Below are 11792 nucleotides of genomic sequence, written 5' to 3' on the forward strand. Positions count from 1 at the left end.
ATTTAATTCAGTCATTAAAAATGACAAAAACAACCCAACAAAATTGCCTTTTAATGTTTTATTATGTTTGAACATAATCCAGTACAGACAGTACAACTGAAGTAGAATCCATTATGCAAGTTATTTAAAAATCATACAGGAAAAACAAATCAGCGGCACTTTACATACAAAAACTTTTTAGTTACGTACATCACAAAATCAAACATGGAGAATTTTTTTTTGAAAATATATTAATCAGGAGCGCTTTGTCAGTCTTTCTTTGTGGCACTAAGAACATTTCAAGAGCATCTTGGGTTGGTTGGTCAGATTCTTGCTCAAGGGTTAAAAATGATTACACAAATGTGACATTTCAACTCCCTTTTTTACCGGTTAGGCTAATATGGCAACACCGTAGTTTCTGTTAAGGTGTTCAACAAAAGTAAAGCTATTCAGAGCAGCTGCTCAGTTGTGATTATTTCTTTACCTGAGATTTGTTTCCAGTCTAATTAATGTCTTCAGCACAGTAGTACGGTAACTGAGATATTTGACTCCTCAAACGGTATAATTAGGAGTTATGTTGAATATACAAAGCTAAAACCGAAAAGCATTAAACTTGAGAAATTAAGACAATTTCATGTAAGACAAATTGAGTTGACTATGCTCGTCTCAGTAATCGTCTTCGTCTTCGTCCTCGTCCTCGTCGTCATCGTAGTAACGGTTCCTCTTGATGATGTCTTCTGCCGTCAGCTCCTCTGCGCCCCTCTCGTCTTTGTCCTCCTCCCAGAAGCCAACGTCCTGCGAGGCGTGGTTCAGTTTGGGCTGCGCGGGCGGCGAGGGGGACGCCGAGATGTCAGGAGAGATGGTCAAGGAGCCGTCGTCGGCCAATGGGCTTCCTTCCTGTGCGTGTTCACCACCTTGATGGTCACCCTCCACGACCACCTCCGGGCTACTTTGATTGACGACTTCACTAGCGATTTGCTTCTCTCTATCATCTCTCTTCCTCTGCAGATCCACTTTCTTGTCTGCCATTCTTTCTTGAGATGAGCTCTTTTCCTCCAGGGACGCTCTCCATTCCTGCAGGGCCTTGAGAGGCCGGCGAGGCTCCTTGGGAATGGCGGTGGGATTGGGGCTGGCCTGGGCAGCCAAGGTGAAGGCCCGACTGCGTTCCCTTAGAGAGGAGCTCCTCCTCAGACTCGTCAGTTCGGCACGCTCGGTACTGTGGGATGACGAAGCGGAGGACAGCGAGTCGTCCTCTGGGGGCCACTTGGCCCTCCAGGCTCGTCCCGAGGCGCCGCCCTCCAAGGCCGGGCTGCGCAAGCCTGCGCCGGGGGTGCCTTCGCCGGCAGGAGGCGGCCAGGCGATCCTCAACCTGCGAGTCTCGGCCGGCTTCTCTGCGGAGCTGGCGGCCGTCTGCATCCGAGTCTCCAGGTGTGCAGCGAGGTCGGTGACTTTGACTGGTGGGGATGCTTCTTCGGCAGTTGGGGTGGGCTGTTTGTCTGACATGCTCTCCACGGACTCGGCTCTCCCTCTCTGTGCCGCTACTTGTTCTCTGGGTTTCACCAGCTCCTCTTCGCCTTCATCTCCGTCCTTGCGAGGCGCCCACAACTCCTTGTGAGGCCGGTGGCCGAAGCCCTCGTCGTAGTTGCCTTTAGCTTTAAACAGCTGACTGAAATGAGGCTTACAGTACACGTTGCCGTGCAGAGAAGCAAAGTTGCCCAGGCTGAAAACAGACATAAGGCGGCATCGTCAGGAAAAGTTGTTTTTAAACGACATTTTGGACGGGATAACAACCTTAGCTTTGTGCTGCAGTGGACGCAGCGGAAGCAGCTCTTGTGGTAGATGTGCTGAAGAGCCGCCAATCTCTCCAGGGGGTACACCGTCTTCTGGCAGGCAACGCACGTCTCCTTCACTGGAGGGCAGAACTTCTGAACGCACAGAAACGTATAGTTTGAGTCTTGTCTACTGACTGAGGGCTGCGCTGCTGGACTCACCCTGGATGGTTTTGGAGGCTCACTGCTCGTATCCCCTGAAAAATACACACACACAAACTCTGTTTAATTTCATTTTACACTACTCGCACTAAAAGCTTTCCAGTTACATTTCAGGAATAACTTAAAAGACAAGACAGTGAGACATTTACAGCTGTACTTAATTTGACATTTTGTCAACTTTTGAACACATGTTCAACTGTTCTTTGCTTTTGTCGTACATTCAAGGTCACAGAAGGCCGACTTAAGTTCACCTGTTAAATTATACTGCATTTTAAATTCATTCAGAGATTTCACCCAGATGTTGCTCTAACTTTTTACGAGTAGTGTATAGCGACACTCACATTCGCGATGTATGAGTCTTCTATTAAAGACAAACTCAAAGTTGATTTTTTTTTTTGTGCACTGAGCTGGTTTAATTTAAGCACCGTGTGCACTGAAGCTCAATGCCATCACTCCTGTTGCCTCTTTGCGAAAAGAACAACTCAAAATAATTTACATAGGTACACATTGACACCTTTGTGGCGGAGGTTTGGTTTGTTTGACAAGATTTGAGCACTTTGTGTGCACTCAAGCTCAATATGATTTTTCTCCACCTGGCAGTTCTAATAACTACCAACTCGCATAAGAGACATAACCCCAATCACTCATGACAACACATGCCAGAACTAGGCCACATGTGGGGGGGACTGTTCCGCCTGAGTCTTCTCATGTGAATCCGGTCAGTGACTCACCATTACACTCGGGTCCTGGCGTCACTTTCTCAATTGCAAGTAGAGATATTTTGGAGGGCAGCACCTCTGGGGTCACAGCCTGGAGAACAACAAAACGCCTGTTATGTCTGCAGTGTCGTCGTAATCACAGGGGGAACAAGTTGGGGGGGTGGGTAGTGATCAATTAATACAATCAATACGCAGGTAAATACACATACAGTCCCTGAACAAAGTTCACATTCAATTGAAATCTGCTATCTAATGAACCGCTTCATCCATTTGCTGCATTTCATTGCTGTCCAATGAGAACCATCGGTAGTTGTAAGTGGGGAAAAAAATGTAACATAAAAAACATGCTTTTAGTTGGACAGTGCTGATTCCAATCCAAATTTCAAAATATAGCACAAAGCACTATGCAAAAAATAATAATAATAATTCCAGTAAAGGCCCACACATGCGTCCTGCAGGGAAAAAGAAAAAAACCAAGCCAGAGCTCCCCCCCCTTTTTTTTATTTACTTAATTCTTGTCCTGTAAAAACATACCTGAGATTCCACAAGACCACTTCCAAATTTAAAACCGTGCCTATTGGCTCAATAGGACGCCACAAAATTGTCTGGAATGACGAGATAATACTCTCAATTTAGAAGCAGTGCAAAGCCACTAAAATCTACCTCAACTAAACTGAAAGTTATTTTCTTGTTGGATGGTTCAATATAGTTGGAAACCAGCATTGGAACCCTTATCATTGTACCGGTCTGTGTGCAAAGGTTTGCCACAGAGTTTCATATAATTCTGCTACATGTCCCTGATGACTGGAGTACTCTAATGAGGACACTTTATAGTGCTATTGCCCCGTGACCTATGACAGGGGAGGAGGCCATTCTCTTACTCACAGATTTAGTGTTGCTTTGTTTGGACACAGCAGCAGAGTATTTGGCCAGCTTCTCCCTGAGTGATGTCTTCTCCAGCACGCGGTCACACACTGATTGGAGCACAACACGCAAAGTTCATATTTTCCTTGTATCAATCTTAGCCGTGAGTTGAAATGAATGCGAATTCTCACCAGAGGTTTGCTCCATCTCTTCTGACGAGGCACTTAGGAGAGTCGACCTGGAGCCCTGGATGAAAGGGGGAAAATGATGGTTGAACATCGGCCTCCTCCCTTAACCTTAACACTTAATTCAATCACTACACTCGTGTATCAGCTTATCATTACTCACAGGCCACTTCCACAAAGCGAGGCCGCTTTCCTGTCTTTCAGCAAGATCGTACTGTAAAAGGTTACGCTCCCATGCCCCGTCTAGACGCGGGTTATAATGCTTCAGCCCGTGCGCGCCGCATGTCAAACTGCCTGAGTGATCGTTAAGACGATCCGACGAGAGCGTGATGAGAAAATGTAGAACGTGTGATAACAGAAGTCTGAATGATGAAACAGCCGTAGGTCAGGAATGTTCCGACATTCCTTGCTCGGCCAAGGAGAGCTTTTTTTTGTGTGTGTGTGAGAAAAGACATACTGAAAACATCCTTTACAAGATCTAGATTCATTGAGGCATACATATAACAATTTAGTAAGGTTATCATTTTTTTAAAAATTAACCCAAATACAACATAGCCCAATTATTTAGGATGAAACTGATTCTATAAGCCACACAATAATGCAGATACAAAATGGGCGGGCGAGAAATGAAAGAATGGACGTTCGAGAGGCTGTTGTCAATAATACCCATTCATTGACTGCACTGTTGTTGAGCATTTCCATGACTGACTCTGCTTACTTAACCCTTTCAGCCACGTCTAAGTATTATTGTCAAGAATGTACTGTAAAAGTACAACTTGTCAGAGCCACTTCATATCCGCTAAAGTGATTTTTTTGTTGTGAAATCTTGAGGGCGACAGACACTTTTCACGCTTTGCTTTTCAACCACATGTACAAATGAATTTAGAAATATAGTTAGGTATTATTGCAAAACAAACTGGTACATCTACACACGGTACTGTATTGGTGCGGCTTGGCTAAGGTCTGGATCTCGCTTCATACCCAGAAAACATTTATTTTTTTGCTAACACAAGAGTTTTCAAATGTTTACTTTTCGTTGCTAATACTTCACGAATGTGAAAGAAACTCAAGTCAATAGTTTAACTCTTAATGAAACTTAAGATTTCATATCTGAGGACTTCTATTTTTGCTGTTTTGTATGATTCAATAAAGTAACGTGCCGTCCTTTTCCAATATAGTAAGAGAAATGAGCAATCCAGATGGTGGGTCACCTTTAGTCGGCTATCGTCTGCCTTCTCAAACTTCATCTTCAGATTGTTGAGTGGCACTCTGGGCTTTTCATAGGAGGCACGAGGACTAGTCGGAACTTGTTCGTCAGGCTTTTCTGGCGCTTTGCTCTGTGTCGGCTCATCTTTGTCCATCCCACTCTGTTCTTCTGCTTGTAGAGCAGCAGGGGGCACGAGGACGGGATCGGTGGCAGGTGTGCTGGGTGGAGCTTCCTGTGGAGGCCGCCAGGCCACCGGACTCTTAGGAGTAGAGGGCTGCTCGCTGACAGAAGCCGCTCTGGTCAGGGTAGGAAATGTGCTTTGATTGTTTATAGGCGCAGAGATGAATGGAGTCTTGTCCTGATGACTGCCGTTCCCCGTTTGCTCCCAGCGCTTCTTCAAAGCACTCAGATTGCTTGGGCGCTGGGAGGTGGACGCGCTGTCAAAGCCCTGAAAGACAACACAAAAACGGTTGAGCGAAAGCAACATTCTGGAAAGGAAATGCCAGAATTGCCTTGCCTGACTTTACTGGTTCATTTACAGAACAGCTGTTAAGATAAGAGTCCAAGAAATACTGAAGATGTCTTTGCCGAGTCTGTGCGAGGCACAACGAATGGGCCAAGACATATCTAACAGGGCTGAGCATGCATTCTGCATTCCATCGTGAACAACAACTTCACCTTTTACTAACACACAGTGGAAGGCTCTGTTTGCCGTTCATGCCAATAATAAAGCGTGCGGCGTGGCAGACAAGACACAGCAGATCGATGGGAGACAAGCTGGGAGCTGCTGTGTGACCTTCAAAAAAACTTCCTCAATTGTGAAAGAGGAATGACACGCTGAAGAAAAGAGGATCTGAACATGGTCGTGCGTCAATGGTGCTCACAAAAATCACAGTTGACTTTTGTAGGGTATGCTTGGCCAGCCTTGAAGTATCGCAACACTGTAAAATTGTTCAACTGAAAAGTAGCACCTAAAAATGACATGAGAGTCTTCTCACCATCTATCCACAATGTACCAGTATGCCGACAACTCACATTTGGATGCAGAAAACAAAAGGAACAGTCAAATCACTGACATTCTGCAGTGAGGCCAAAATGAAAGACAGTGAATGAAAAGAGACACGAGAGCAGAAATAAAGCAATAAAGTCAACCTGTGGCAAAACGAGGCAACAAGATGTGGGAGAGCGTCCTCTGCTCGGTCTTGTTCCGATGAGTATGTGGTGGAAGTTTGCCAGATGTTAGCCACCAGACTAAATACTCTCCCATGACTTAGCCCAACCCCTCTGACAGCAGGAAAGAGTCAGAAAGCCCAGCAAACTCAAGCAGGAAATGATAGATACGAGCAAAGTTAACTCTTTGTTTACTGTGCACTCATTGGCTAAGAAAGCTCTTTATTCCAACCCCGCGCTCAAAAGGCCAGACAACTGCATTCAAACCTGATCGGGAAATGGATATCCTGGTCTGAAATGGCCCATTCTTTTCGATGTGAATAAAATCAACGTTTAATAGATGAGCAGTCAGCGCACACAAAAACTTTAATGGTCTTGAAACTTGTTGTGGTTTGTGAGTACATTTTAAAGTTTTTATATTGTTGCATTTTGATGAGTATTCCAATATGGCACCAACAAAAAAAAGTCAAAATAATGCAATTTTAATACAATTTAATACAGAATGGAAATGAGGACTATGTCTCATATTTTGATTATGTAAAGTAATTCCACCAGTCAAAAATTAGACAAAACAAACAACCAAAATCAATGTTGAATACGTATCTTTAGAGAGGCTGAATAGCCAACACAGGTCCATGATTACATATATTATGCAAGTCAATTATCAAAGATATATTTTTTAAAGGATGCCTATGCTATGAAATGAAACCCTTTGTTACATCAATGAGTGACAACCCGAATTCCGATGAAGGAAAATCGTCCGATCGCCTTCTCTCATGTCATTGATGTTTTTATTTATTTGATTTAATTGAATAAATTCTACAGGAGTGTGTTAATGTGCCATTAGATCCGCAACCAATACTTGCCAACAAGCCTCGTAGGTCTTTTAATGTTGACGCGGGCTTCTTGGCAGCGTCCCTTATCACATTTCTCCTCGACTTAACACCAACTTTAAAGTTGGGCCCAGGTGTCGGTAACGTCCCGGATGAGCCGCATTTTCTCCATCTGTTAAAGCTCTTCATTGTTGACTATTACTTAGTTACACGTGCGCAACCGACTTGTACCCTCTACAGGTTTTCGACCCTTTCATGCCTTTACCCCTTTGTGACCCGAGCTTTGGCTTTATGATGCTCCCCAACAAACATCAGGAATGTTTTGAAGAGATCAGCTAAACTTTTGTTTGGTCAGAATTTTGATCTGTGTCATTCGTTGTCATGACAGCCAACTCCCCTAAATATAAACGGTTGCATTTTCGCAGTGGGATGTCAAACTTGTCACATATCGTGTTGTTATCTCTAATTATCTTGACACCAACATCTGGTTCGACTGGCATCCACCGTTCAGTTTTCTTCCTGCCCAAACAAACCAGTGACTTACAAAACCTACCAAGCCGACCTACGTTTAAAAAAATATATATATATTAATGGATAGCTAAGTAAGTATTAGAATGAATGTAGTGTTTCAAATGGACAATGGGATGACCCCAAATGTTTCGCTGATTGATGCACAGGTCAGAACGCAGCGAATCGATTCTCCACACTATCAAGCTCAAGAGTTGTGGAATATAAAAGTGACTCTTGTAACATCACACAACCTTTTGTGTATGCATGTTGTTTCACGTTGCTATCCTCCGTCAAGTCTTCCCAGGCGAGTCTCTATTTGAGCTTTCGGAACTCTGCTTTCAAATTTTAAAACTTACAACTTGATGAGGGTGAAATCGATTTTTTTTTCTTATACTAACCCACCCTTAGTGTACTTCATGTTTTTTTTCAACCAACAAAGGAATTTCTTTTCCCGAATTGCCCTTTGCATGACAACAACATGGCATTTGAACAGGTTTCACGGCGAGACTTCACCCTTTTATTTCCACTTGGCAAAATCCTTGAAAAGTAATGACTTGCATTGTGACGACTTGTGCACAAACACACACAGACAAGCTCAAATGGCAGATGGTGTATTTTACGCTGCTGATTGAAATTTGCCTCAACTACTCCAGGGCACCTCTAATAGTTTAACACCGTTGCATCCCTGAGACTTTTGTTTGTCTTACACAAAAAGTTAAGACTTGGGTCAACGACAAATGAAACTTACCGGTATTTAAAATCTCAAAACAACCGATCACAACAGATGACACATTCTAATAACAAGCTTTTTTTTTTTTTTTTTACCCCAGGAGGGCACCACATAGCACACGGCCACGTTACCTTAATTTTTTTCATGATCGTGGCTGGCCAGTTATCCATGTATATAATATAATAAGAGTAATCATTAGTCCAGCTATGTGTGGTTTGTCTTTCATTCAGACAAAGCTGACAATATACAGTCGCAACACCAGAGACCATTGCGAGCAGATTAGACTGACTGAGGGCGGATTATGGGTTTCATAGCCTGCCCACTGCTACAAGTGCCCAATGAGAGGTCAGCCAGGACAACACAATTTGCCAAAACTTGTGCTGCTGACGTCATAACGTCTATCTGGCATCTTTGCTCTATCCACTTCAGGAGGGCTACTACTTGTCGTTCAGTTCAAAGTCCAGACATCGATTAATATCCCTAAATGGAGATACAGTACAGTGGAACTGTGGAAGCATAAAATTGTACATTTGGAATTAAACTTAGGTTTTCAGGTGAATAGGAAAATTTACTGTTCAAAAGTCAAAGATCAAACAGTCAGCCGGCCCTCGGGCGATTTGTGGTTTTTGGGCGAGATTGAAACTCACGGGCACTATAATGGTGACCTCTACCTTCGAAGCACAAATCTATGAGCAACATGAGAACATGATTCACATGTCTCTGCCCCGGCTGCTCAGTAAAATACTGATTTTAAAAAATATATATACAGAAATCGACACCGCAAAGTGAACTGTGCGGTCGTTTAGTATATGCATCTCAACTTGTCCAGGATGCTTATAAAAGAACAACAATGGAATGTGGAAACACATATGATACATGCAAAAAAAAAAAAGAGGAATAAATTGCAGGTTGGACTTTGGAGGTTACAGTGTATCTGAACCATCTAAATATGTACTCACTCCTTTTCTCTTATGTGCATCCTCTGCAGCTTTCTGGTATCTGAAAAAAGTGAAAAACAACACAAGGATTAGGGCTTCAAAATAATTTAGCGTGCGGAAGGACAAATCAACATAACGGCAGTTCTACGCAGTGTACTTTTCGTCGACTCACTTGGAGAAGCGCTCGGCGATGGCGTTGCTTCTTCCTCGTCCGCTGACCAGGGACAACTCCTTTGCAGTGACACGCAGTGACTGCGACACCCACGACTTTCGACTGAATGGAGCGCTATCCATCTTTGCAGCTACCTAAATTCCTACACGCAAACACATCCCGAAAGTCAGCACACCCCACAATCACTCCCCCTTCGCCAAAGTTTGGTGCCAAACAAATTAAAATAAACATACAAAGCTTGATACTCGATATGCATTCCTGCTATTGACACGTTCCAACTTGCACTCCTGTGCCTGCTTGATTGCAAGATGAAAAACTGCAAACAGCTAGGCTGTTATTTTCGGAGGGCCAGCGCACGCTCTGCTCTGAGAATATAACTCGCATAACCACACGGCTCAAAACACAGTTGCTATTTAACTTTATTCTGACCAAGCCATATCACAACAGCGGCAGACCGATGATAACCCTCCATTACCTTTTCTGCGTTTAGTAGAGTGGAACTTCCAAAACTCTGGGAATGAATCCCACTTCTGGTGTTCACAGCGTACTCTACATGATTTAGGAGCAATGCGGGGAAAGGCAGAAGAGCAATGCTAAGACATAAACACTCTAAAGAAAAAAATGAAATATGTCGTGTTGTGTTGTTACCAAAGAGGGGCAACAGAAATAAAATATGAACAGAATTGACATTTGCGGTCAAACTGGAGAGACTGCATTTGACCTTTGAGGTTCTAGTTAAGTCAAATGTATTTACATATTAAAGATGTTGCGTTTGTAATATTTAATTAAATATGGGTTGAACATGATTTGCGTATCATTGATTCAGTTTTTATGTGTTTCACAACATCTCAACTTCACTGGAATTGGGTTTGTGTAGTGTACAGCCCTTGATCACAGAAAAGTCTCAAAAGGCTTCACATGCCCACAGTTGACAAATATTAACGACGTCCCCTGATTTTAACCCCTACCTACCGCCCTTTGAATTGCACAGGCTGAGCTGCATTTTACCACAGGAGTTAAATTCAAAGTAAACAAAGCAAAGCGGTGTTTGATTGCATTTACAAGTGTACTACCATATCCAGCACCAAGCACTGATTGTCTCAATGTCGAGGTCGTCCGCTCTGGCACTCTTACATAATCACTACGATGACAACATCTCGTGTGGACTTTGGACAAATTATTGAACACACATTTATATTTTCACTTGCTGTTCTGGCATTGTGAATTAAGAGTCTTTCCTTTCATAGTGTTATTTGCCACCACTCTCGTTGATGTGTTTCTGCTGAGATTAAGTGCCTGATCACATGGTTGGACAATATGAAGAAGTCATCATGGTGTCAGCAATGGTGCCAGTACAAAGCCAGAGCTGCTGAATGAACGCTGACGTCAGCAAATGGTTACATTATGAACTTCCAAAAAAAGAACATGCTTTCAAAATTCTTTCCATTGTTTGTCCCTGTTAAATCAATTGAAATAATAGATTACTAAAGAGGGTGCGGTGTCTCGGAGTGTGACACATTACTTTGTTGGTTTTTTATATCCTGTCTACCCTAAAATGTTGACGTTCGTTGCTTTAGCACTTGTGTGCAGTCATTACAACCACAGATTATGACAAATGGGAAGGGAGTGCTCGGCTTGGTGATGGTCCATAATTTAGCATTCAGATCTTTTAGGGTTATAAAATATTAAGAGTGGCGTTCAGCTCCAACAGTTTTACATAAACAATCGTCAATATTCCTCATCATTTTATACTTTTTGTGTTAAGATGCACACCGAAAATAATTATTCAAATTATCCTGAAGTAACCACAGTACAGTACACTAAAATACTTACGCAGTGCACTGACTCAGGCAAAAAGGGGCGTAGCACTCCTTAATGCGTAACTGGCCTCAGAGAGAGCTGAAGATTTAAATCATTATTAAGTTGTCAGAACGTCTGATTCGTAGAACATTTGAGTAAAACTGGAGAAGCCTGCTCCTGTTGCCCCCAAATGTATGACAAATGATATACTACTAGTATATCATTAGTTTAAGTCCAAGTGTACGACATCGGGGCGAAATATGAAAGTAATGATTTTAAAAAGTTGGATATTTGGCTAAAAACACGTGAGTTAAATATATCGTTAATCGATAATTGAGTTTACCACAGGGCATCGGATTTAGTAAATCATCCCTAAATGAAGATTGACTCAATCTTCATTTAGGGATGATTTACTACATACATCTGATTGAGAGCATATTATGACAACGAAACTACGTATAACATATGACTACAAAAGGACGAATTAAAATGAAATATATCCACTCAGTATGTTTTACGTCGTCGTTTTAGAAGCTGTCTTACCTGTACGTACTTCCGCGGAGTTTTGACGAAACTTCGCGACACCTGACACTAGCTACAGCCTGATACATGGTTGCCAGATCCATGTGATGGTCCAGTAGGCTAAGGATACCATGGAAACTTAAAACGGGTGATTCCCACAATTTGTCCCTCG

General features: G+C 42.8%; 1 protein-coding gene across 4 annotated transcripts; it reads right to left on the reverse strand.

Annotated features, from left to right (window-relative positions):
• Positions 1 to 43: 43 nt before the first annotated feature.
• Positions 44 to 11714, reverse strand: LOC147201275 (LIM domain and actin-binding protein 1-like). 4 transcript variants are annotated; one of them, XM_086117168.1, is made up of 10 exons: positions 11642 to 11714; positions 9299 to 9440; positions 9148 to 9187; positions 4950 to 5393; positions 3745 to 3799; positions 3575 to 3663; positions 2702 to 2780; positions 1971 to 2005; positions 1771 to 1904; positions 44 to 1699 (listed from the first exon to the last, which is right to left on the reverse strand). In XM_086117168.1, the coding sequence occupies exons 2-10, from the start codon at positions 9418 to 9420 to the stop codon at positions 646 to 648; spliced, it is 2052 nt and encodes a 683-aa protein (XP_085973294.1). In that variant the 5' UTR covers positions 9421 to 9440; positions 11642 to 11714; the 3' UTR covers positions 44 to 645. The 4 variants fall into 4 exon arrangements, with proteins under 4 accessions (XP_085973294.1, XP_085973295.1, XP_085973296.1 ...); XM_086117169.1 differs by lacking the exon at positions 11642 to 11714 and adding an exon at positions 11132 to 11409; XM_086117170.1 differs by lacking the exon at positions 11642 to 11714 and having other exon boundaries at positions 1771 to 1901; positions 9299 to 9754.
• Between the last annotated feature and the right edge of the window lie 78 nt (positions 11715 to 11792).

This window comes from Hippocampus guttulatus, chromosome 8, assembly GCF_054856545.1.
Source record: "Hippocampus guttulatus isolate MCC_2025c chromosome 8, RoL_Hgut_1.0, whole genome shotgun sequence".
Lineage (NCBI taxonomy): Eukaryota > Metazoa > Chordata > Actinopteri > Syngnathiformes > Syngnathidae > Hippocampus > Hippocampus guttulatus.